At 51.8% G+C, this 27,420-nt stretch overlaps 1 protein-coding gene across 6 annotated transcripts in view; it reads right to left on the bottom strand.

Annotated features, from left to right (window-relative positions):
- Positions 1 to 126: 126 nt before the first annotated feature.
- LOC149372265 (uncharacterized) overlaps positions 127 to 27,420 on the bottom strand; it is a 34,022-nt gene continuing 6,728 nt past the window's right edge. For 3 of the 6 annotated variants that reach the window (XM_089566687.1, XM_089566689.1, XM_089566685.1), the window contains exons 2-3: positions 24,418 to 24,624; positions 127 to 2,656 (exon numbers count right to left, since the gene is read on the bottom strand). In XM_089566687.1, the coding sequence (XP_089422813.1) occupies positions 437 to 2,656; positions 24,418 to 24,429 (2,232 nt within the window). In that variant the 5' untranslated portion in view covers positions 24,430 to 24,624 and the 3' untranslated portion in view covers positions 127 to 436. Of the gene's footprint in view, positions 2,657 to 20,090; positions 20,152 to 24,417; positions 24,625 to 24,815; positions 25,096 to 27,420 lie in introns of those variants that run through there. The other 3 variants (XM_089566686.1, XM_089566688.1, XM_089566690.1) reach the window with 3 other exon arrangements.

The following is a 27,420-nucleotide window of genomic DNA, read 5'->3' as shown; positions in this document are numbered from 1 at the left end:
CGAAAGCAAAAACCTGCTTCTCGGTTACTTTTGGCAAAGGGGGTATGTTGCCACCGTGAGCATTAGTTTTTTTGTGTGTGTGCAAAGGGAATAACGGAAGATGCATAATTAAGGAATAATCGAAAGTAGAGCGGGGAATAAGCATTTATTAGCAGCGAAAACACAATGATCTGAGATGACAAAGCTCCAGAAGGAAAGATTCACGAGAGGAGATTGAGTCATCTGTACATTCGGGACAGCTGCACTAACACCAAACTTAAAGACCAATGAACGATCAGTCAAGCGTGGTCCATCTTACACGGCGTTTCTCGGAGCCGCTGATAATAAATATGTAGGGGGAAAAAAATAACGAGTTTACAAAATGCCAGAACCTTGGCAGGTTGCAACTGCGAAAACCTGTTCAGCGCTGGTGCTGCCACGAAACTACATTTCCTTTTCAGGGCTGTTCTACAACGTCCGCCAGGCGCAAATATCGGCGCAGGTGCAACCAGCAAAGCCACGGAAGTGCATCTAGGCCGGGCCGGCCGTCGGGCGTCTCATTGCAGACGACACTGTGCCGAACAACACCGGCTGCTTTCATGAAGCCGTCCATCTCGTCCAGATCACCAATGCTCTTTCTGACCATGTCCTCAGCTTCTGTTTTATTTACTGACGACATTTCTTGAACTTTTCCGACGAGCATGGGGTTCGAGCCGATTAACTCGAGTGCCTCTGCACCAGTTTTGTCGAAGGCGTGGCCGCTTACGAATCGCGCGCTGCGGACCAGCAGCTGGCCGTTGCGGGTGAGGACTTCGTTAATACAGTCTAGCTGCCTGTCTGGAACAGTGTGCTCAGCCGTCGTCACCGAAAGGAGGGTGATGTTGCTCCGGATGGACTTGGCGAGCGTAGAGAAGAACGCTCGTGGTGGATTCCGGCGGTGCAAGTTGTACGTAAGCGCCCGTAACTTCTTACTCGAGCAGACGACGTCTGCGAGGAGGCTTCCGGCTCGACTGCCCCCACACCAGCCCTCAATGACGAGAGCCGTGATGCTAGTGTTGAGCGAGAGTCCTTCGAGCACAACCATTGACTCCTTGCGTTTCGCTTCGAAGCTCAATGTGACCGTGCTCAGTGACTTGGTGAGCCTCAGGAATTCAGCGAGAATTTCCGCTTGTTCGGCAGCAATAGAGGCACGAACTTCCACCGTCAGGGTTGACAGGCTGTGGAACGTTTGCAGCTGCTTAAATTGGCCAACCGAGCGCGCTGCTGCGCATACCAGCAGGAAGATGCTTTCAACTCGGGCCCACTCTGTTATCCCGTCCACCTGCGGGTCACCTCTATAAAGGCAATCGATTATTACTTGGACGCCGGTTCCTGGCTCACTGACGACACGATATGAGTCGAACACGTATGAATTCATCTGGTGCTCCAAGCGCACATCTTCGACAGAGTCTTCATTCGCCAATGTGTGGAACAACACCCGCTGGTCCTCCGGTGTACGGAGAAATAAAGGGAATCTGAGTCTTCGCAGTGACTTCACATTGCGCACCATATAGACAAAGGGCTGCATGAGCCTGCAAACCACGCTGTATGAGTCGCTTTCAGTTTCGAATCCTGAGCTCTGCACACTGTTCGGCTCTGTGAAGGTCAGTCTGCAGGAGATGAGCTCCAGCTGCTGCAGTTTCTTGGCACTGGACAGGGATCTCGCCAGCGCCCAGGCCCCACTGGTGTCGATGATAAAACCATTCAGCTCTAAAATAACCAGCGTCTTCGAGTCCTCCATCACTCCTGCGACCTCGGCTACGTTAAAGGTGGGTCTTTCGATCCAACTGACCAGGCGCAACGACTTCAGCGAGCCGCTTTCTTTGATAAACTGCGAGAAAAGACGGCGGTCTTCTGTTTTGAACCAGCTGACGTCTATGCAAAGGTCGCTGATGGTCGTGTTGCTCTGCAGCGCTGCCGTGATGCACCACATGACTGGTGAATCACACTGCATATATCGTCCAACACCTCCAACACCTAAGTCCTCGATCGCCAGCCGATTCAGCTTGCCTTTTGTCCTAATTACGTGAGCTAGGGTGGCCACGTTGTTGTATTCTTCGTCGGCGTCGAAAACGTCCAGGGAGATCTCCTCGAGGTCGGACAGGCACTGCAGCGCGTCCAGCAGCAGCTTGTAAGTCGATGCCCGCTGGAATATCACGCAAAACTGCAGGTTTCTAAGGGCAGTGCACTTAGCCAAGGCGTCGTAGAAAATAGGTGTGTACACGTGGCAATCAAAGACTCCCCATTTTTCTATCCGGAGCGCAGTGACGCAGTGATGATTCGTCAGCAGCCAATGGAAGAGAAGCGCTGAGCGTTTGACGCGGCATTCGGTATGCCTACCGTAAAAATCCTTAGAGCAGACCACGGCCAGCTCGCCACGGTTGTTCCGTTCTCTGAGCTGCACGCCTATGTGTCCCAACACACTGTTCCACTGTGGCAGCTGACGCGGCAGTTCGCAGCTCTGCGCGCTGCCTCCAACACACTGCGCTTCCAGGTTGGCTCCGCTTCTGGACAGTGTCGTCTTCAGCTCCTGCAGACTGGTGTACGCTTTGTTCAGGGACGAGAACAGCTCTGGACACAGACCAATCACGTAGGCCGCATGCTGCTGCAGATTCCAGTCTTTCGGAGCCATCGTTGGCTGCAAGAAAGGATGGCGCGGGTTCGAATCAGAATTTCTGTCAACGTGTTCTACATGAACGTGTATATTTTTTGGGGAGGGGAGGTAGGTGGAAGCACCAGCACGATAATCAGCAATATTTAATAGTTATTCCATTGTTTTACATTGCATTATTTAATAAAGGAGGGACTCCAGAACTCAGGACTTTAGTTGTTCGAACAAATTAACAAGAAACAGAGAAACATCAACAAAATGAGAGCTGACTGCGTATTTCTGTGTTTTCCCATTTCCGCCTCTAAATTTTAATCAAGCGCACAAAGCTGGGCTAGTTGGTTGCTAGTACAATTGTGAGACATTCCAACGGCTAAAAAAGTTGAAGTCCGGCGTTGGCCTGTTTCGTCTACCTTCGTCCGTGTCTTTTTTAGCCGCTGGAATGTCTCACAATTGTTCTAAATTTTAACTTGGGAGAATAGTATAGTTTGTGTTAGAGTCCAGACGGTGGGTGGAACTGGTTTATTGCTGACGGCTTGTCGGTGCACACAAAGAACATGCAGAAGCCATGCCCCATACCAGGGCAGGCTATTTATACCCTTGTGGTGGCGCTAAGGTACCGACGACCGTGGCCCCTGCTGGTTATAATATGCAACACTATCTTTCCCTCCCCTTACTTTGGATCGTTACCAAGCGACCCTTCGTACCCATACCTTTCGGGCACTCGCACATCCTGCACGGACGTGCAGGCGGCTAATGTACCTTTACTTGATGAAATCTCAGGCACCGTCTCGCTTTGAGGTTCTGCGTTCTCTGACAGCGGCATCTCGGACCAGGGAACCCTCGACGATTCCACTTTACATCTTATGTGATCTGCATGACAAAACCGAAGAACCCCGCCTACACGTACCAGGAACGTCACTCTTGACACCTTCTTAACAATTTTTCCAAGCCACCAGTTCACCATTTCGTTGCGAACCGTGCGGACATATACCTCTTCGTCTGGCGTACATTCGCGGCTGCTTCCCCTTTTCGCATCTGCCGTGAGCTTATTTTTCTCACTTCTGTTTTTGCATACCCTCATTCTGCATCGTTTCAGCATGGACAGCCTGGTCCGAATTCTTCGCCCGAGAAACAATTCGCGGGGCGCTGATTGTGTGAATGAACAAGGCGTCGTCCTGTATGAAAACAGAAAATTATCAATGCGGTGCTGTAAGGACCGCCTTCGACAGGCTCTCTCATCTTCGAGCTGCAATTTCAAGATACCCCTCTTTGTGGACTGCACAAGTCTTTCTACTGCACCGTTAGACTGAGGGTGATATGGTCGTCAAAATTGACTTTACACCATTTTGCTCCAAGAACTGTTGAAATTCACTGGATCTGAATTGTGGGCCGTTGTCTCTCACGACAACGCCGGGTAGGCCATACGCTGCAAAACTGCTCCTTACCGCCTCCACCATGGCGAAGGCTGATGTGCCATGCATTACTTTTATCTCGAGGCATTTTGAGTAGGCGTCTACCAGCAGCAGTAAATGATTTTCCTTCTACCTCTGCAAAACCCAAATGAACCCTTTCCCACGGGTTTGCAGCTATTGGCCAAGGTTGAATCGGTATAGACTGCGCAGAATTCCGCACACTTTGACAGACCACACAAGTTCGTACTGTGTTCTCTAGACCTCTGTCAAGATTTGGCCACCAAATCCAACTTCAGGCTAGCATATTGATTTTCGTCATTCCTGGGTGACTCTCATGCATTAAAGACAGAACACTTGGCCTGAGGGCGGTCGGAATAACAACCCGATTGTTCCACAACAAACAACCCTGCTCTATCGGCAGCTCATGTCGGCGAATAAAATACAGGCGGTGTTGCTCTTCTGTTCCTTGCAGCCAACCTCGCCATGTCATGTCGACCACTGCTCTCAAAACCTCATCCCTGCTTGTTTCTTCAGCTACTTCCTCGGCTGTGAAGGGAACCTCCGGTATACGCTAGCCTTCTCTCGCAATCCACTCTGACACCCTTAAAGGGCAACTGACCATGGTCAGGACATTTTAGAAAAACAAGCCCGCTGATGAGGCATTGAACATAACCCCTGCAAAATACTAGAGCCATGCGCGCCCCGAAAAGCTGTAAAAATTGAAATCAAAGCCCGCTCGTTCTTTTCTTCCAGAAGCAAACGGCCTCATCCTCTGCAACCTTCGAGTTGACGTCATACTGCAAACTTTCACTAAAGGCACTCCATTGGTGCGTCGTTCTAACTGACGGGCGAAGGGTGGGCGTAGCCGGTTCGTCGCGTCGTCTGCGCGTTGCGCGCACGGCTACAAGGCCGCATGGAGGAAAAAAAATATTCAGGGGGGCAGTTTGCTGACCTAAAGTGCGGTGAGGCGAAAGCCTTAACGCGGTGTTGCTGCTTGTATCATTGATGTGCGGTTAAGACGTTAAGCTTCGCCTGTAAGAGTGGAACGCGACAGCGTCTTGCAACGCTGCCAAGGAGTCCACAGAACGCCATCGTCCGTTCGGCTGAACGCCTTGCTTGCCGGCAAATTGATTTTTGAGGAAAGGAAATGTATCTGTCTCGCATATCTCGGTGGACACCTCAACCTCGCCGTAACGGGAAGGGAGGAAGATGGGAGTGAACGGAGACCGTATTTACTAGACGCGCCTTTGTTCATTCCAAACCATCTAGCTGGCGCATGGCGTAGTGCTCGTCTCGCACTCCGGAGATAGATTCCCCAACTCGACCAATTTCCTACTCCGTTTTATTTATCTGGTCTGACGAGAAAGGTTAATTAGGTTAATTGTGTTACTCATCATCATCAGCCTGACTACGCCCACTGCAGGGAAAAGGCCTCTCCCATGTCTCCCTGACCTTTCCCCGTTGCGGCCACCGTATCCCCCGCAAACTTCTTTTCCCCTAGCCTGGTGCTCGGCTCTTCTAGGGTGAGATGCTTGGGAAAAAGAGTCCTAGTTGCCTTGACGGATCAGAGATAAGTTTCGCCGTCAAGAAACCCTAAATCCGCCTCATGCGGTAGAAGCCCAACTTGTGGCCCTTTTATTTCCCTTAAGTCAGACATCCGCAAAAACCGGAATCTCATCCGCCCACCTAACTTTCTGCCGCCCCCTGCTACGGTTGCCTTCTCCTGGAATCCACTCCGTTACCCTTAAAGGTGCACTGAAGAGGAATCTGAACTCGTCTTTTTGCCGGGGGAACTCGATCTACACGTTCCGAGCATTCTTAGAAACTGCGATTTATTGCCCTGTGTGGCCGATTTCCCTAATTAAATCGGATTAACGTCCGGCTCCCGCTTTTTTTTTTTAATTCTCCGCGTACGGTGGGCGGAGTCGGCCAACATATCCCCTTACTACTTCCAGCACCTCGCTACCAGTTGCGAACTGCTGCTTCTTTGCTAGGCTGTTGAACATTACTTTGGTTTTCTGCATGTTAATTTTTAGCCCCACCGTTCTGCTTTCAGTCTCGTTCTGCTTTGCAGTTCAGGTCCTGAGTGGCTTAGCAACGCAATGTCATCAGCGAATCGCAAATTACTCCGGTATTCTTCATTAACTCTGGAGAACGCTGGCTCCATGCCGCCGGAGCAGACGTGTTCACATCGGCTCTGTCACTGCTAACCAATTACGCAGTGCTAATTGCCTCGAAACAAAGTTTTCCTTGCACCAATGTGTCCGTGAAGGCGAGCGGCATCGACCGATACCAGCTGACCCTAGAGGTGCGTTTTTCTTTGCCAAATTTTGTGACTTTTTCTACCGCTGCCGTGTGAAAGAGTGCTAGGCCTAAGCTTGTCCCGCGGACGCTTGGCCCAGCACCGTCGCACCGGTCGCCGCCTGCCGCACTCCTCGGCGGCGGCCGAGATGGAGGCGTCCGTTACGACGAGTGAGGCGTCCGCTACGTCTACAATGATCGTGGACAACCAAATGTGCGTTCAAGTTCAACCGTACTCCTCGGCGGCGGCCGAGATGGAGGCGTCCGTTACGACGAGGGAGGCGTCCGCTACGTCTACAATGATTGTAGACAACCAAATGTGCGTTCAAGTTCAAGGCAAAGAGATATCACCAGAGGAATACCACAACGACGCCGGATGGACGCTCGCGGGGGAACGCATGTCGAGGCTGCGCCAGCGGACCCCCGACGGCGGCAAGCCTGACGGACCCGGCGGGAGTCAAACAAGCCCGAAATCGAAATTCCACAAGAACGTCAGAGCCTCGGCCATCAAGGCAGCACGCATGCCAGCCATGCCACTGGAAGAGAGCAAGATAGTCGTCAGACCCAGAGGGGGACTGGACATCGTCAAGACCGGCACCACCACCGTCGCTGCGGCCATACTCGCCGCGGCCAAGATCACGAGCGAGGAAAGCGCCGCGGACACCATCTGCCCCAACACGCAACAGAACATCATGGTCGTCAGTACACCGAACGAAGACAACGCGGCTAGGTACGCTAAAATCCAGGAAATCTATATTCAAGACAACTCCTACGAAGTCAGCGCATATCGCACGGCTCCTCACGACACCGTAAAGGGCATCATCAGAGGCATCCCCATCGATGCGAGCACCGAAGAGATAGATAGGAACATCGTCAACGAGAGAAACCCGCTAGCAGTGGGCGCAAAGAGGATCGGCAGCACGACCACCGCGATCGTGGTGTTCCAGGGACCCAAGGTACCGAACTTCGTCCGATACGGAGTCACCCTGATACCGTGCCGCCTCTACAGGAAACAGATCGACGTTTGCAAGCAGTGCGGCCGAGTGGGACACCGAAAGGACGTGTGCCCGACCCCCAATATCAAGACGTGCCTGGCCTGCGGACTCGCCAACCCCAAAGAAGACCATCGCTGTACCCCTAAATGTAAGCTGTGCGGGGACGAACACCCGACGACCGGAGACCGAACGTGCAAGGCGAAATACAAGATCCCCTACGTAGTACGCAAGCGACAATGGGAGCGCCGACAGGCCGAACGCCAGCTGCTGTCGGAGAGCGATTTCCCGCCACTCGACAAGCCGCCAGCTGCGGAAAAGTCAAGGACTCCATCTGAGAACCGCGCGCCACATTCCAGAGACAGCAGCTGCAAGAGAAGCCTCAGTAGGAAAAGGTCACCATCACGTGAGCGAGTCAGCTGGGCCGACGCAGCTAAAGGGAACAATATAAGGAACGCGCATAAAATCACCGAAGCCACGAAGAAAGACGATATAAACAAGATGCGAGAAGCCAACGAGACATTAAGACAAGAGAACGCGGCGCTGCGCACGACCATCAACAGCCTCACGAGAGAGATCGCCGAGATCCGTAAGTTGCTGCAATGCAACAACGAGCCTCCACAGAGACTCACGCCAAGCACAAGCACGACCGACGAAACAACCATGAACACCCAGGAGACAGCCGTAGAGGAACCGGCACCTAAGAAGCGAGCCGTCGAGGCCACGCGCAAGCAAACAGAGAACAATCGAATCGACAACCCCGAGGCCAAATTCGAAGCGACGTTCACCAAACTCGAACAATTAATCACGGCGAACATCGCAGCAGTGACAGCAATGAAACAAACAATGGAGATCTACCAAGCCGAGAACACGAACAGATTCGCCTACATCGAAAGGACCCTACAGCCGATAGTGAGCCACCCGACGTTTGCGCCCCTCTTCGCGCAACACCCACCCAACCAGGGAACCGCGTACACACCAACGCAACCATGGCTGCCAACGCAACAACAGCAGCAGCCGTAACAGCGTGGCAGTGGAACTGTCGTGGCCTCGGAAGGAAGAAGGCAGTCATCCAACAGCACATCGCACATGCCGCGCGCAAACCAGACGTGATCCTATTACAAGAAACGCTCACCGACGCACCGTCCCTGCCCGGCTACAGAGTGCACAAGGGCCAGCCCGACGGGAGAGGCCTGTGCACCCTGGTCAGGAAAGGAATCACGTTCGTTGAGCACGAGCTGCAAAGCAATATGAAGATCGAGCACACACTCACCGAAATCATCCCGGGCAAGAAGAGAAAAGGAAGCATTTTTCTGCTCAACATATACAGCAACCCATCGCAGAGAAAACAGAGATTCAAAACAATACTACACAGAGCTAGCACCGCGGCAGGCCGCAACACGCTAATCGTCTGCGGCGACTTCAACGCGATGAACCCAGCCTGGGACTATAACAAGTACACAGCAAAGGGCCGCGACCTGTACCAAGACGCCATGGAACTCGACTTCACCCTCATCACGGACCCGACGCACCCGACGAGAATCGGTAACTCTGTGTCCCGGGACACCACTCCGGACCTCACGTTCGTCAAGAACGACGTCCGGGGCGCGATCACCTGGCGAAACACGGGAACCGACCTCGGCAGCGACCACACCATCGTGGAAATCAGCATACCGGAACACAACGACACCAGCATCAAAACACACAGATGGGTAGACTGGGATGCCTTCCGAGACGCCAGAAGCCAGAAGACAGACGCTGACGGCGAGATCGAAGACATAGAGACGTGGACGGCCGAAATCACCAAGAGCGTACGCGACGCGACCAAAGAAATTGAAACGGATGCTGCGATTGATAAAGTAGACAGCCGGCTGGCGCATCTTATCGAAGCCAAGCAGTCGATACTCAGTCGCTGGAAGAACCAACGGCTCAACCGCAGACTCAGAAAGAAGGTGGCGGAGGTCAACCGAGCGATCGAGGAGCACTGCCGCGCTCTATGCACGCAACAGTGGAACGAGATCTGCAACGCGGCAGACGGGCAGATGCATAGCGGGAAGACGTGGAACCTGCTGCGGCACCTGCTCGACGAAACGAAGACCAAGTCGCACCAAAGGGATAGACTCGCCAAGCTCATACATCGGGATGTCTCGGTACTGGGTGCTGATGCAGTCACCAGGCGCATCAATGACAAATACCTGCCCACTACGCCCACCGAACAACACGCGCCGTACGGCGGCCTACCCAACGCGAAGCTCGATCGTGACATCGACGTCGAGGAGGTCCGCGCGGCCCTGCACGCCCTCAACAGCCGGTCGGCAGCTGGCCCGGACCTCGTCACGAACAAGGCGCTCAAGAACCTCGACGACGGCTCGATTGAGAACCTCGCAAAATACTTCAACAAGTGCTGGAGAGCGGCCGCGCTACCAAAGCAGTGGAAGACAGCCAAGACTATCCTGATACCCAAGCCGGGGAAGCCACCGGACACGGACAACCTTCGGCCCATCTCGCTCACGTCCTGCGTGGGCAAGGTGCTGGAGCACGTCCTGCTCAACAGGTGGCAAGACTACCTGGAACGAGAGGGGCTGTATCCGGCCACGGTGATCGGCTTTAGACAGCACCTCAGCACGCAGGACGCGATGCTGCAGCTCAAATACCAAATCATAGACAATGGCGGCAGCGCCCGCGACAACAAGGCAATCCTGGGTCTCGACCTAAAGAGCGCCTTTGATAATGTGAAACACTCGGCGATTCTGTCCCAAGTCTCTAAGCTCAACATGGGCGAAAGATCCTACAACTACATCAAGGACTTCCTCACGGACAGGACCGCCCAGCTACGAGCAGGCGACCTACAAACGCAAGAGAAGAAGCTCGGGAGCACCGGCACACCGCAGGGATCGGTCATTTCGCCGATGCTGTTCAACCTGGTAATGATCGGAGTGGCCGAGAAGCTCGCGGACATCGAAGACGTCAGGCACACCATCTACGCGGACGATATCACACTGTGGGTGACCGGCGGCAGTGACGCCCACATCGAGGGCGCTCTGCAAGCAGCCGTCGACGCGATAGAAGACCACCTGGAAGGCACCGGCTTGAGATGTTCGCCGAGCAAATCGGAGCTCCTCATACTCCCACCTACCAACAATGGCAGATGCAAGAGCAGACAACGCGAATGCGAAAAAATCAGAATCGTAACCAAATCCGGCAACGTGATCCCCGAGGTCAGCAAAATCAGGATCCTAGGCATGGTCATCGAAAAGCATGGAAGAAACGGCGAAACCATCGCCCGTCTCACGGCAAAAGCGGCCAACGCTATGCGACTCCTCAAAAGAGACACTTCCCGGAAGGCTGGCATGAGAGAGGAGAGCCTAATCAGGCTCGTCCAATCCTTCATCATCAGCCACGTCGCGTACGTTGCAGCCTACCATAGATGGCTGCAACACGAACGCAACAAAATTAATGTAATCATCAGGAGAGCGTACAAGGCGGCGCTGGGCCTGTTCGAGTCCACGAGCACGACCCGCCTCTTACAACTCGGGATCCACAACACGCTCGAAGAAATAGCCGAAGCGCAACGGACCTCTCAACTGGAGCGGCTGTCCACGACCAAAGCCGGGAGGAAGATACTGGACGACCTGGGAATAGGACACTCGAACGACGCGCAGACGAAGCTCCCCGTCCCCGAAGAGGTCCGACGCCAGACCAGAATCGACCCCATACCCAAGAACATGAACCCCGAGTATAACAAGGAAAGAAGAGCGGCGAGGGCCAAGGCTCTCATCGACCTGCACGCCAACGACGAGCACGCGCGGTACGTGGACGCGGCCGAATACCAACGGAACGCCTTCGCAGCGGTCGTCATAGAGGCGTCGACCGGCGCCACGAGGACGGCAGCGAGCGTGAGAGGCGCCGGAGCGGAACAAGCGGAGGAGGTGGCCATCGCCCTGGCCATTGCCGACGCAGACTGCTACACGGTGCTGAGTGACTCGAGACAGGCGGTGCGAAACTTCGCCAAAGGCCAAGTCTGCAGGGAGGCCGAGCGCGTACTACGAGCGACTAAACTGCAAGACAGAAGAGTAAGAATCAAGTGGTTTCCGGCGCACGCGGGCGACGCGTCGGAACGCAGTGCGAACCACAATGAGACGGCACATGCAGCGGCGCGAGCGCTAACCAACCGCGCCCCGGCAACAGACCGTCCGACGTGGTTCGGAGCCAAGGACCGCATGACCGACTACAGCGAAATCACGAAGGCCTACCGCCTGGCTCGCAGGACTCTCCCACCCCCGCACCCGAGGCTGAGTCGAACGGAGGCGGTACTACTGAGACAGCTCCAGACCGGATCGCTACCGAGCCCGAGACTGATGCATCGCATGTACCCCGAGACCTACCCGACCGATACGTGTAGAGTCTGCCGGAGGGAGCCGGCAGATCACACGCACATCCTGTGGGACTGCATCAAAAATCCAAAGGAAGCAAGATCAGGAACAATCCCGCCGCGGCTGGAGGCAGCCTCGAAGAGCAACGACCATGACCAACAGCTATGGGCCGTCCAGCAGGTCCTCGGGGCGCTCGAAAGGCAGGGATCCAGCGAGCCGGCAACGGCGAGCGGAGACCCGCGCCGAGTAACGGCAGCCTCGTAGACGACGTAGGCCCTCGTCGGGGCGCGCGAGCGTCCAACTGCAGGCACAAATAAAGTTTACTCCAATCCAATCCCAATCATTAACTCTTATCCCGAACTGTTCTTATTTCAGTCCCCGGAATACCTCCTGTAAGCAGGCGGTGAATAGCATTGGCGAGGTCGTGTCTCCCTGCTTGACACCTTTCCTTATTGGAATTTTATTGCTGACTTTATGGAAGACTATAGTACCTGTGGGATCGTTATCTTCCAAAATTTTCACATAACACTCTTCCACACCCTGATTCCGCAATGCCTGCATGACAGGGGAGGTTTCCACTGAGTCAAATGCTTTCTCGTAATGAATGAAGGCTATATATAGGGGTTGGTTATATGCTGCGCATTTCTCTATCACCTGATTGATAGTGTTATTATGGTCTATTGTTGAGTATCCTTTACGAAAGCCTGCCTGATCATTTGGTTGATTGAAGTCTAAGGTTGTCCGGACTCTATTAGCGATTACCTTGGTTATGCAATTCCATCGACACGCGGAGTTTTTATTTTAACCCGGTGGAGAATTGCGAAGCACCGGGATTCGATCCCCGGTCCTCTTGCACGCGAGGCGGATGTTCTACCTCTGCGCCATTGCTGCCACCTCCCGCTATAATTATTACTATTATTACTCAATTAGTGATTTATCATAGAATGCCTTAATTCGTGTTCCGATATCATTCAAATGCCATCGATTAAGTATCGATTAAGTAATGATTCGCATATGCCCATATAAGACACGTAACCGAAACGCGGACATGTCTGCCAACACGGCTGCTAACGACAGTATGAGGCATTAAAGGCTTTCGCCTTAAAAAGCTGAGGAGGGAGCGTCCGGCGACAACCTTGTAGCCTAGTCCCCAAGCTAGTTTTTTTTCCTCCATGCAAGGCCCCCAAAACAAGGTTTTTGTTACTTGTGCCAATTCATGTATGCTTCAGCGTGTTCTGTGCGTATGCCGTGTCGTGTGTAGTAGAGCCTTTCCCTCGCTAGCACACTGCTTATCGCTCGTTTATCTTGTCTGCACTGCCGCTGTCTTAGTTTTTGTCGGCTCCGTTGAAAGAAATGTCGCAAACTAACAGAGCACACAAATACACACAGAGAAGCACACAAGTGCACAGAATTGCTTTCCAAGAAATGCCGGACTGTTCCCGGTTCCGCGCACAGCGTCGCGTATCGAAAAGAAAGGGACTCCCGCCCCTACAGTCATAAAATGGTATGGATACGTCACGGAAAAATAAAACAAACAAAATAAAAACATGCAGGCATGAAAAGGATGCTCGCTAACTAGGGATGACGCTGACGAAAAAAGACAGATGTATGAAAGGAAGCACTAGCTGACATGTTGAAGTGGTCGAGCTGATCCTGGCTGATCGCATCTCTCGATTGTTCAGTATGCGGAGAAAATGCAACGACGCTGTTTCGTTGTTAGATGCGCACGCAGCGACTGGAGTCAAACCACGATGCGGCACAAATTTCCAGGAGGTTATGAGTTCAGTCGTGTCTGGCTGCACCGGATCGGCCTTCCAGACAAAACGGTAAATAATGCGGTGGTTTGCGGAAGAAACTTCACTCCGGACGACTACCTGTGTGTTGCCGTACGGGTCCATTTGTTGGGCCAGTCTTTCCAGCCGTTCACGCACGGCGGGGCCCATTTCAGTGCGAGGAAGATCGCGAACTTTCGAATCTCAATGACAAACAAGAGTCCGTTGACAACTTCGGGCCACAGTGCGGGAAAGACAGGACACAATGACAGACATGGCCCGCGCTGGCCTTCCATTGGACGTTTATTTCGTAGATCGAGGAGCGGAAACAGAGATCCCGGCAAAGGGTAAGACTGCACAGAGTGCTAGAAGCAGTAAAAAAAAGCTGAAAAAAAAAACAAAAACTCAAAAGCGCAGGGAGAAACCGCAAAGGTAAAGACTGCACAGAGTGATAGAAACAGTAAAAAAAAAGCTAAAAAAAACAACAAAAGCGCAGGGAGAAACCACGCACGTGTTGACTTCTCAAAGGCCTGCCGCGAAAAAAAGAAAACGTCGCCGAGGAAAAGCACCAGACAACACGGAAGGCACGGAGTGCGGTAAAACGTGTGAGCACAGCGGAGCAAAGCAGCAAAGGCACGCGCACCAAGCAATGCACAATGACGAAGGAGAACCGGGGAACGAACACAGGCCGGTAAACGACAGGGGTCCAGCAGTTTTGTTGCTTACCCAACAAGGAAGGGCAGGGAAGGGAGTGGAAAAGGTGAAAAAAAAAACCCCTGAAAAAAAGGAACGAAAACAAACTGGGGAGAGGAAGAAAAAAAAAACAAGAGGAAACAGCGCGAGGAGACCCTAGGAGCAAAATAGTGCGAGTCTTGGGCGACCCGCCGCTACCGCCTCCCCCCCCCCCCCCCCCCACACACACACACACAACTAAATAGACCGGGTAGCAAAACGCAAGAAAAGAATTCTTTTCAGTGAGGGGGCATGACGTAGACATGTGGCGCACCCCACCAGACACCACGCCTCCGGATAACATCGGAGGCGGAAGGGTGATTTTCACTAGCGGAGCCTACTCGACGAGGCGCGAGAGAACAATCTCCTGGAGGGAACGGAGGGAACATGGCGCTCTGTGGTGTGTTTTCTACGTTTTGTCCTTGTCTGTCGCGCCGAAACATTTCTTGAAGTAAGGAGAGGAGCATGGCGGGGTAGCTTGATTGCGATGACTGTAATTGCACTATTAATGAGACTTTCCAAAAAATATTTGCGGCCGCGCCTTCCGGGCAGGATGCCTCGATACCAGAGAGGTAGATGATATTTTCGACCAGGAGGGGGGCAGTTGCCCTTTAAGGACCAGCAGTTACCCTGCCTTCGCATTACATGCCCTGCCCAAGTCCATTCCTCTTGATTTCGACTAGGATGTGATTAAACCGCGCTTGTTCCCTCACTCACTCTGCCCGCTTGCGATGTCTTAATGTTGCACCTATCATTTTTCTTTCATAGCTGACTGCGTTGTCCTTAACTTAAGCTGAACCGTTTTCGTTAGCCTCCACATTTCTGCCCCATAGGTGAGTGCCGGTAAGAAAGAGCTGTTATATAGTTTTCTCTCGAGGGATATTGGTGAGCTGCCATTCGTGATCTGAGAGAGCCTGCCATATGCGCTCCAACCCATTCTTATTTGTCTAGTCACTTCCCTCTCATGATCTGGATCAGCAGCCAATACCTGCCCTATGTACACGTATTCCCTTACCACTTCCAGCACCTCGCTACCGATTGTGAACTGCTGGTCCCTTGCGAGACTTGAAAATTACTTTGGTCTTCTGCGTGTTAAATTGAAGACCTACCATCATTCTGTTCTGCCTGCCTAACCCATTGATCTTTGCAGCTCATCTCCTGAGTGACTTAGCAAGGCAATTTCATTAGCGAATCGCAAATTATTCAGGTATTCTCCATTAACTCTTATTCCCAAATTGTTCCCAATCCAGGCCTCAGAACACCTCCTGTAATCATGCGGTGAATGGTATTGGCGAGATCGTGTATCCCTGCCTGACACTTTCCTTATTGGAATTTTATTGCTGACTTTATGAAGTGATATGGTAGCTGTGCATTCGTGTTAGATATCTTCCAGTGTTTTCACGTAAGACTCTTTACACCCTGATTCCGCAATGCCTGCATGACTGCTGAGGTTTCAACTGAGTCAAATGCTTTCTCATAATCAATGAACGCTATATATAGGGGCTGGTTATATCTTGTACATTTGTCTGTCACCTGTTTGATGGTGTGAATATTGTCTATTGTCGAGCATCTTTTGCGAAAACCTGCCTGATCATTTGGCTGATTGAAGTCTAAGGTTTTCCTGATTCTATTAGAGATTACCTTAGTAAATTCTTGCAAGACAGTAATCTGATCGGTCTGTAATCTTTGAAGTCCTTGACGTCTCATTTCTTATGAATGAAGATAACCTTAGCGTTCTTCCCAGCTTCTGGTACGCTCATGGGCATAAGGCATTGCATATACAGGTTGGCTAGTTTCTCTACCCCCCCCCCCCCCCCCCCCCGTCCTTTCAAGGCATCTGCTGTTACTTGATCCTCACCTGCTGCTCCTCACCATTTGCATTGCTCCTAAGGATTTCTTTACTTCCTCCTTCGTTACTGGCGGGATGTCCTAATGTTGTGCTCTATTGCCTCTCTCATTATCGTTCTGATTACATTTCCTACTGTATAGCGAACTGAGAACTTTGTGCATGCCATGTGTCTCGACAGATGGTGAGCGCTCGCCTGCTCAGGCCAGACGACGCCGGAACTGCTCCGAAGTGCGGGAACTTTCGCTGCGCGGGGAATATGACCGTTCACTTGCACGGCATGAAATGGGCTCGAGCCGAGTGATCTGAGTTCACCGAATTCTCTCCGAGGCGACGATATTCTGCAGGAAATGTGCTTTAATTTAATCGCGCGACACTTTGCGAATAATACTGAAAGCGAGTGTTACTCGTCGAAGGTGGCACTAAATTATAGCTCGTGTGATAAGGAAACTAGGGCAAGCAGGGAACGCGGATCTGAACTGTGGGAGTAAAATAGGTATTCTCGGATACAACTCAAGCAGTAATCAGCAAATCCCTCTAAAACGAGGCCTTTCAACCAATGCTGTCGACACGGCCGTGACGTCGCGTCCGACCACCCTGCGCGGGGTATTGGGCATCTGCTATGTATAGGTGCTAGGCGATTGGCTGCTACATCTTGTCAGTATCGTAATCGTTGCCTGAAGGGCCTCTCTGGTGGGGATTTACTGCTTGGTTGCTGATATGTCGGACTATAAAAGTACAAGTTTCGTGCGGAGTGTACTCGGCAGGTTCTCCCATGTAATGAGATTAGCAGCCTGCCATTATCAATCAAAGAGCAAAGTGTTTAATACTTTAGAGCACGTACTCTCCTCCCCAAGTTCTCCGCGGAGGACAATGGAAAAGCTTGAGGACAGCACAGCGAGCTATGGAAAGTAAAATGATAGCGATGACCGTAAAAACAGGAAAACGTGAGAGTAGTTTAGTTAATAACATCACAGCTGAAATCAAGAAGAGGAAATCGACATGGGCAGTGCTTGTGATGCACAGAAGAGATAACTGATGATGCCTTAGGGTGGTGAAATGGACTCCCATGGGAGCCGCCGCGGTGGCTCAGTGATTAAGGTGCTCGGCTGCTGACCCGAAAGACGCGGGTTCGATCCTGGCCGCGGCGGTTGAATTTCTTTGGAGGAGAAATTCTAGAGGCCCGTGTACTGTGCGATGTCAGTGCACGTTAAAGAACCCCAGGTGGTCGAAATTTCCGGAGCCCTCCACACGGCGTTTCTCATAGCCTTAGTCGCTTTGGGACGTTAAACCCCATAAACCAACCAACCAACTCCTATGAGAAGGTAACTGTAGCAAGGAGTGGCATAGACTCGGGGCGTCTTGAGGTTAGGAAGTTTGCGCGGGTGAGGTGATCGTAGCTGGCGCATACCAGGGTTGACTGACGCCCAATGGGTGCAGGTTTTATCCTCCAGAAGTCTTAGTTGAGCCGGCGATCACGACTTGTGTATAGCTCAGGAGAGGGCAAAACATACTCAGGAACTTGAATTTGTGAGGTGCGAGGCGTAGAGTCCATCCTGCATTAAGAAGACGTCTGCAAACTGTTGCATATTATAACCAGCAGCTTTCGATCTCTTAACGTTACACCTATCATTTTCCTTTCCATAGCTCGCTGCGTTGTTCTTAACTTAAGCTGAACCCTCTTTGTTAGCCTCCACGTTTCTGCCCCATAGGTGAGTACCGGTAGGATACAGCTGTTGTATACTTTTCTCTTCAGGGATATTGGTAAGCTACCATTCATGATCTGAGAGAACCTGCCATATGCGCTCCACCCCATTCTTCTTATTCTAGTTATTTCCCTCTCATGATCCGGATCTGCGGTCACTACCTGCCCTAAGTAGACATATTCTTTTACTACTTCCACGGTTACTACTTCCACGGAGGGAACAAACGCCGGTTAATGACATCTTAGTTGAAATCAAGAGGAAGAAATGGTCTTGGGCAGGGCATGTAATGCGAAGGGTAACGGAGTGGATTCCAAGAGAAAGCAAACGTAGCAGGGGACGGCAGAAAGTTAGGTGGGCGGATGAGATTAAGAAGTTTGCGGGGATACAGTGGCGGCAACTAACAAAGGACAGGGTTAATTGGAGAGACATGGGAGAGGCCTTTGCCCTGCAGTGAGTGTAGTCACGCTGATGATGATGATAACCAGCAGGGGGCCACGGTCGTCGGTACCTTAGCGCCCCCACAAGGGTATAAATAGCCTGCCCTGGTAGGGGGCGCGGCTTCTGTATGTTCTCTGTGTGTACCGACAAGCCGTCGGCAATAAACCAGTTACACCCACCGTCTCGACTCTAACAATGACGACGAGGAAACCACGAACCTGCCGGCCCTGACTCAAGCATCAAAGCGCAGCAGCCATCATGAACGACGCCCAAGAATCAGCACCGTCCATTGACCACCAGCCGTTCATCGGGCGCCTGCCGGAATTCTGTACCACGACAGGTAACATGGCTACCTACGCTGAGTGGTTCGAGGCCTTCGCGAAAGCGAATAAGCTGGACGAGCAAAGCAAAACGGACGTGCTTATCACTATACTGGGTGACGGCGCATGTACCACTGTGCGGAATATCATGTTTCCGTAGGATCCGGACAAGAAGACTTATCAAGAGATAAAACAGGCGCTTCTGAACCATTACGCGCCGAAGCGGTCGGTAGTCACAGAGCGTTATAACTTTCATAAACGCACACAGGGGCCCCGGAAGACAGTTCACGTCATCATCGTAGAATTGAAACGATTGGCGGCGAACTGCTCGTTTGGAACGTTTCTGTCTGAGGCACTTGTTGTTGGCGTGCGCAGCGAGGCTATTCGGTGCAAGCTCCTGGCCGCTGAAGACGACAAGGGCCTAACGTGGGAGAAAGCATGCGTTATCACCACTTCCATGGAAGCCGCTGAGAGCCACGCGAGGGAGATGCTACCGGGACCCAGCGTGACACGAGAACCAGAGGAGGACGTCAGGTGGCAACGTGGCGACAGCGCAGGGACAAGGCGGTCGACCAGCCACAATCGACGACGGGGGACGGCGGGCGCAAGGAAAGTGTCCGCTGACAAGGACAGGATACCGTCGTGCTTTCGTTGTGGGGGTCACTATCATCAGCAGGACTGTCGGCACATCAAGGCAAGGTGCTACACTTGTTCTCGGACAGGACATTTAGCTAGCATGTGTGCCACAAGGCAAAGCAATTTCACTGGGGAAGAGGTGTCTAGTTTAAAATTATACGCCCTTGGGGAAAGAATTCATCCGTACATAGTGGACATGAATGTAAACGGGCAAACCATTGCTATGGAAATAGATACAGGCTCAGCGGTATCTATTATTCCAGGAGATGAATTTGTGAAACATTTTGGACATCTGGTTTGGTTTGTTTGTTGGGGTTTAACGTCCCGAAGCAACTCAGGCTATGAGGGACGCCGTAGTGAAGGGCTCCGGAAATTTCGACCACCTGGGGTTCTTTAACGTGCACTGACATCGCACAGCACACGGGCCTCTAGAATTTCGCCTTCATCGAAATTCGGCCGCCGCGTCCGGGATCGAACCCGCGTCTTTTGGGTTGCTGACCCAAAAGACGCGGGTTCCCGAATTCGCAGGGTCCATGACGAGCACGCGTAAACCTGAGCACACACGTACAAAAGCGCCCGGAACGCAACGGCCGCGAACGGCGCCGGCCGTGGAATTAGAAGCTCCTGCTACTTTAAACATAACCGCCGTACAACTGAACAGCATTCCTAATTGTACGGCGGTCATAGGTGACAAAGAATTTCTGGCAATATTTTTAGTAACCGAGAGGAGGATCCTGGCAGAACAGCGAGCGCTATCCGCGAAACTGACAACGCCATTACCCGCGTGCGTAGCGAACATGTGCACATTTCAATCTTCCAACCGTTGGTTCCTGCTTTAACCCACAGGCGCGGCATAATGACTAACCTAGCAGGAGCACAAAACACACATGCGCCACTAATTTACTTTACAGTAAATAAGAAAAAACCGCCTACCTTTACCAATTTTCAGAGATCCAAAGGAGATGGCGTCCTCCCGTGGCGGAAGGTACTCAAATATCGCGGCATAGTGCGGAATACAAAATGAACGCAAAAATTAACGGAGCTCGCCGCCAGTGGCGCGCGAGAGAGATATTGTATCAGCGCTGCGGGCGCCTCAGTTGACGAAGCGGTGGCGCTGTGGTCGTGTTAGTGGCTCCGAGAAAAAAATCTGTGCTCTTATAAGGGAGGAACTTTTCTTTACTATGCATGGTGTTATGTTTTTCGGGCTCCTCCTTCCTTCCTCCATGGGCTCCTCCATGTACGGGGCCGTCGGCGCGGGTCATGGCGGGTTTCGTTGCATGCACATGAGCGTTAGTTGCGTCATACTACCGAGCTCCGTACGGGCTGTGTGTGCGGGCGGTGTTGACGACTTTGTGATGGCGCGGAAGTAATTTCTGCCGTCTGGGCTCAGTAACATGCACTAACACTGTGTATCACAGGGCTGTTTTAGCATTTTGCGGCCACCTAAATGCGCACGCCGCTACCATGGTTCAGTGCCGCGATCTTGGAAAGAGCGTCAGTGGCTCTAATATTTCTGCCGTTTCGAGCACTGATCTCCACTAGGGAGCTGGATGCCGCATCGGGCTCCCGAAAGTGAAGCCACCGGAAGTAAACGGCCTTGTCCCGGAAGTCAGCCTTCGGCAGTGCATGAAATCGGACCTCAGCACGGTTTTTCAGTTCCAGTTTTGTTTTCCCACTTAGCATTTTGTCTTTTCGCCGTTCTCGTCTTTTTCCATGACAATGTCTACCTGTTGCGCCGTCAACTGAGCGAGGAGACCAGCGAAATCTTCGGGAAAGACGTTTCAAAAATAAGGGCCCATTGCATCTCAATGGGACGACACTAGCAGACGACAGGACGTCGCTACACACGGCAAGTATGGAACCTCGTTTGCTCAGCTGTGTGTCGTCCCATCGCCAACACTGCTTTTTACTGTGATGCACGTTCCCGCGCTCAAGCCCAAGTTATGCCATCAATGGGAGATAAATTTAAGAAAGAATAGATGGAAACCTTCACCATGCATGCAGCTGACCTTGCAGCGACCATTTCACCGAATTATGTTTAGACAGAACCGGAGCGCGGGCTATAGGTTACTATCTGGTGAGGTGTCGATGGTGTTCGGTTGGTTCGCATTAGCGCCTCCAAAAGGTATGGTACTGCTTTTTCGACGGAGCGCGTCATGTACCGTTTCGTACTGGTGCAAGTTAAGCGTGAATAGGCTTTTATTCGTGGTTGTTGACGCAGTTGACTTCTAACAGCGCTTCTCTTGCGCACTGCAGCATTCGTCTTTCTTGTCAGTCGTTCCTCTCGCGCTGTGTCTTTTCTTTGCTGCACGAAAATTCGGTTTTAAGATGGCCTAGCCCCATAGTCATTCCACTACTTCTCCTTCACGGTCGGAAGGCAAGAATCAGACAAAAACATAGTGTTTAATGCACATACTCCTTTGCCGCGGCAGGGTGAGACATGCATGCCTGTTTTCTTCGGTTTCTCTGAAATTACAGGGTTCTGCACACAATGCTCACATTTCTCGCGTTCAGCTTGCTTGTTCCTTTCATACAACAGCAGGAATTACACGAAAACAACGCAAAAAACTGAGAACGAAAGGGCGAAAAACGCGACTTTTTGCATTGAAATACACAGCAGACACCCGACTTCCGGGACAAGCAGTACAACTTCCGGTGGCTTCACTCGCGCTCGTCTCGGAAAGCGGGAATGCGGCATCCAGCCACCTAGTGGAGATCAGTGGTTTCGAGCGTAATGGTCATGCATTGCAATCTTCCGGTCCCTGCTGCGCTTTAGGTGTGGGTATCGTGGTATACGTTTGAAATAAAAAGAAAACTACGGTCGCATTCACGGATGTGTAAAGCAACGGATTTGTACAATATTCAAGCTTTCTGCTGCAATGGCATGGAACTCTTTCACTTTAGAGTCCAAACACGAAATGCATGTTTTAACATCCTATACTAAAATGTTACGAGAAGTTGCAAGACGCCCTGTTTATTGCGTATAGGGGGCCTTTTATGTGCTGTGGCCGTGGGTGCAGAAAAGACGTTTATAAGCTAGAGCACAATATGACGCATTATATGAAACATTCTTATATGAAACATTCACGTGAGCAAAGCAACTAAAATTGTTAGAAGTACCTTGCACAGTTAATAATTTCTATCCTGGTCATGCTCGGAAGTGAAATAGTCTTGAAATTTAACAGAGCAGATTACAACACAAGTAAGATTCGTTGCGTGACCGGACATGAAAGTACGTTACGCATTTAGAGACCTTTTTCCAAAGGCCTGAAGCAGCTCTGCGACCATAGATTACTGTGAATCATTTTTTTAATAAGGTCCAGAAGACTTCCCACACATAATTATATAATGCAGATGCATTAAAGCACTAATGTTTTCTCACTGAGCTGCCGAAAAAGCAAGCAAGGCAGATGATCCGCTCCTTGTTGAATGATTTCGCGCGGCAGACGTCCTCAAAACACTCAGCGAAAGCACGGGGCAAAAGCAATAATAAAAAAATAGGCAAAAAAATGTGATGCTTCAAGAAAAATTAGCTGTGGTTTAAACTTTGGCTAACCATGGTGAGAAGCTAAAGCTTCCTTTGTATGGCTACGTTCACAAACGCCACGCACACTGCCGAACGAATTGTCGGTAAAGCGTCGATGAAATGCACGCGTAGCCGAGTGGTCACACTCGCTGAGTCTGATCACAGTCTTTCAGCGCTCCATCTCAGTTGAAACCATCTCCGCCCAGTGCCGAGGTTGGAGAAGCCTCCGACTCTGTGTCGCCGGTTAGTTAAAAGGTTAGGTGGCCTCTCGGCCAATAATCAATTTAGGCCGCCGCGGTGGCTCACTGGTTATGGCGCTCGGCTGCTGACCCGAAAGACGGGGGTTCGATCCCGGCCGCGGCGGTCGAATTTCTTTGGAGGAGAAATTCTAGAGGCCCGTGTGCTGTGCGGTGTCAGTGCACGTTAAAGAACCCCAGGTGGTCGAAATTTCCGGAGCCCTTCACTACGGCGTCTCTCATAGCCTGAGTCGCTTCGGGACGTTAACCCCATAAAACAAACCAAACCAAACCAATAATCAATGTAATCTCCACCTACCATGGTAAGGAGGTTGCTCACAGTCCGATGGGGCTGTTGCCATCTGCCATGGTGGGCAGATTGTGATGACGTCAGTAGGTCACATGACCTCTCGCAACCAATAGTTGAAATTCAAGGATAAACTCACTGGCGCTGCTCTCTAGAAAACCTGGCGTAGTAAAGCTTTCGCTTCAAAAATTCAGTCCTGAACAGGAAGCGAACCCGGGACCACCATTATCTGCGGGACAGTCGTTCTTCCAACGAAGCTAACCGTGGCTATTGTTGATGGTATGGCGAGGCTGAATCAATCAACAACTCTAAGTGAAAACGATTCTGGTGGCGTATATACAAATAAAGCAGCGCATGGACCCATAACAGTATCCTCGTGGTGCATTACACTGCGGGGTGTAGAAAAAGGTTGCAATGCAGAAAATTCTGAAGCGTGCTGTCTGAGATCTTATGTGGAACGTGTGAGAAATAAGCGGATCAAAATAAGTTCAACAACCAGCAAGTTCCACTTAAACCTGCATGGTTCGCTGCGGGACGGCCTGTTCCACATAAAGAAAAACAAATATAAATGAAAAATTCTTATGGCCCCACATAATTAAGTGTGATCCAGATAAAATCCCCCTTGTTCCAGGGAAACTGGTGAGCTGACTCAGTTTATGTGGAACATAAGTGGAACCAGATTAAGAGCGAGAAATGGCGAGGAGCGGCGCACAGCAGAAAGGAAGCGGAATCGAGGCAGGCTAGCTGAAGTTGGATGCGCAGGGTATACCTATAACGGAAACTTTTCTGTAAAGTAAGATAGATTGAACACGTTTAGCGTCAAGAGCTTCGACAAGTGAGCTGTAGCTTTTTGCGCAAAAGTTTCACAAAACAGAGCGCTTCTAGTTGCAGTGAAAACGCGTCCAAGGCTTCACTAGTTCAGCAGCGGTAATATATATGTGCATCGAAATGAAACGTTTTACGGGATGCGGTTGCGCTGAAAAAGTTTCGTACGGTGGCGCCGCTTTAGCAAGTCACTTGAAGGTTTAAGAGGACGTCCCTTCCCCATCCGCTGGTATACAGGCGACTGGGTCGTGAGGCAACGCTACAATAACTTTTTTTTTTGGCCGAAAACACGCGTCCCGTAAACTTCCTCTGACAGTACAGGTCGTTCGTCTGATCATGTCTGCCTACGACCAATGAATAACTCACTGTTTCAGACATCCACGAGTTCCCTCGACAAACGCTGCTTCCTGCACATGCCAGAGGTGACGGCTGACGAAAGTGAACCACGACGGTAAGCAGCAAACCGCCCGCAGGCTGCGGCGGTTTTCAGCTCTTCACGGTGCGACTGGCAAGTCACCTCCCGATGTCCGCCTTCTTATCCTTGTCCGTGACCAGCCGGGACGAAGGGGCAGCCTGCGATTCGACAGGGTAGATAGAATGCACGCAGTGAGTGCGATTTTGGCGGGAAGGAGCACGGCATGTACTGCTGTGCCTTTCCCTGCGCCCATCTTACAGCGGTCGCGATGTTTGAGCAACGGTTTGAGGCAACCGCCTGGCGACAGCCTGCGCGTTTCGCGTAGCGGCGGCCGATAGCCACGTCTGACCTTTATAATGACCTCGATGTCATACCAGGGTGAGAGATGGGCTACCAAGTCGAGTCGTCGCGCAGCGGCGGCCGGTAGCCATGCGTGACCTGTAGACGCGGCGCACTGCGTTCCTTCTTTAGACACGGTGCGCCGCGTTTCTTCCGTTAGAGGCGCTGCGCTCGCGACTCGTTTCACATGCTGCGAGTTATGTCGACCTGCGGATAGAGAGGGCCGTAGCCGCAGACGGGTTGCAATCGTCTTGACGTCTCGCGGTTTCAGTCAGCGCACGAACGTGCTTTTTAAGCATGAAATGCTTTTAGCCCCCGTTGTCGGCAGTGTGGTGACGTCACGCCGAGACCGAGAGCCATCATCCGGGCACTGAAATGCACTCATCCGGGCACTGAATTCGTCATCCGGGCTCTGAAATGAGAACATCCGGGCACCGTACGAGCCTTAACGAGATTTGTTATTGTTGTTGTTGTGACTGAGAGAAGGATGAAAAGGAAATTGCACGGGCCTGCTACTGGCTCGAGCCAAGCCACCACCGCTGCCACGTGCAGATAGAGGAGAGTTAAAAGATCAGAGGAAGGACAGGAAACGAAAGACGCGCGTCGCAGCAACAACTGCGTCCGCCGGAGCGGACGCTGCTCAAAAAAACAGATAAGCGACCGAAGCCGCACTCGCCGAAGCGAGATTATTTAACGAGACTCTCTAAGCCCTCCTACGCGACCGGCATGCAAGCGCCGGTTGGTCTCCAAAGGAGTCACAAATAATAACTGCTGCCAGTGCCTTCTCAATGTTTATCAAGATATCAGTCGCTGTGCGTTTGATAATGCACGGAATTATAATTTCCGATTTCTAATAACGTGCAAAAAGCACATAAATGCCACGATACGCTTCGTTGTCATACGTGATCTCTTAGGGGCTTCGCGCATCGAAGCAAAGCCGAACAGGCGCACAGGGGCCCGGGGGAGAAGCGCTGCGTTCAAAGGGCAAGGCATCGCGCCGAACGGGTGGTGGCGTTCCTCCCTTCCATTACGGTGCGGTTCGGGTGTCCACCGAGATGGCAGAGAATTACTGCGCCATTTCCTTTCCTCAAAAAACCTTGCGTTCAAAGGGCAAGGGATCGCTCTGAACGGGTGGTGGCGTTCCTCCATTCCTGTACGGTGCGGTTCGGGTGTCCACCGAGATGACATTAGGCCCGTAAACATTTCATGCTTACTCTACTCTCGGTTACGGGAGAGGCAGAGATTTTATAATAATGCAGAACTGTATAGGAATGCAGCGCGTCAAGAGCCACTTCTTCTGGCCTGGCCTTTCCTCCAGCGTCGCTAAATACGTCGCATCTTGCCCGCTGTGTGAGCGCCGAAAATGGCCGACGTCATGCTGGACATCTGCAGCCTCTACCATGCCCCGCCACGCCGTTCGCCGTCGTCGGCATCGACTCGTACGGCCCGCTTCCCCTCTCTACGCGAGGTAATCGTTGGATACTCACTGCCGTCGACCATCTAACACGCTACGCCGAGACCGCAGCCTTGCCTGATGAATCGGCGCCCGAAGTTGCCACATTCTTTCTCCAGTCCATCGTACTGCGCCACGGCTCCCCTCAGGTGCTTCTCAGTGACCGCGGCCGGACGTTCCTATCGAGCGTTGTTGCCGAAGTTCTGTAAGCTTCTTTACGCTTCACAAGATGACGTCCAACTACCACCCCCGGACAAATGGTCTTACTAAGCGGTTCCATCGCACCCTGTCAGATATGATTGCTATGTACCTCGAACCTGACCACCGGAATTGGGACGCAGTCCTTCCCTTTGTCACTTTTGCCTACAATTCTGCGTTGCAACGAACCACTGGTTACTTCCAGTTTTTCCTCGTTTACGGCCGTTCTCCCACTACCCTTCTCGATGCCTCTTTCTTCTCGACGCCTGCAAACTCCTCACCGTCTGTCCCCGACCAGTTCCTCTCCCGCTTGGCCCGGTGCCGCCACCTTTCTTGCCTGAACACGGAAGCCTGCCAGGAAGGCCGCAAGAGTCACTACCTCACGACTCACCGCGTTGTTTCGTTCAACCCTGGAGACGAGGTCCTGCTTTCTAACCCTCTGCGGACGCCTGGTCTGTGTGACAAGTTTCAGCCCCGTTTCATTGGTCCCTACTTGGTGCTCCGCCAAACTTCCCAAGTTAACTACCGCGTCACTCCTGTTGATCCTCCTCCGGACCGCCGTTACCGCGGGACTGAAATTGTACACGTTTCCCGCCTCAAGCCTTTCATTCGGCGCTCTGCATCAGACTGATCGCGGCCAGGCTGGCCGCTTCGGCCCGCGCGGGTAGTCGTTGTTGTTGTTCTTGTAGCCTTTGACAGAATGGCACATACCCACACTGGGGGATCGGCCAAGAATCGGGAGATAAGGGTTGGTATTCACCTGTACATAGTAAAGGCAAAAGAAAAGCATACGGGAAAGGAACACCGGGGGAGTCTACCACAAGAAGGGCAGGGAGAGAGAAAAAATAAATAATAAAAAAGTAGGAGTTTGGATTGGAGAGAGAGAGAGAAAAAAGAGAAAAATTAATTCGAAATATAATAAAGCATAAATAAGAAAATACTGTAAGCTTTAGCAAGGGAGTCG

This window comes from Amblyomma mixtum, chromosome 1 (assembly GCF_055824585.1).
Source record: "Amblyomma mixtum isolate Tamu chromosome 1, ASM5582458v1, whole genome shotgun sequence".
In the NCBI taxonomy this organism is placed as follows: domain Eukaryota; kingdom Metazoa; phylum Arthropoda; class Arachnida; order Ixodida; family Ixodidae; genus Amblyomma; species Amblyomma mixtum.
Note: the sequence above shows the minus strand (reverse complement) of the source record. Positions and strands in the feature narration are given on the sequence as shown.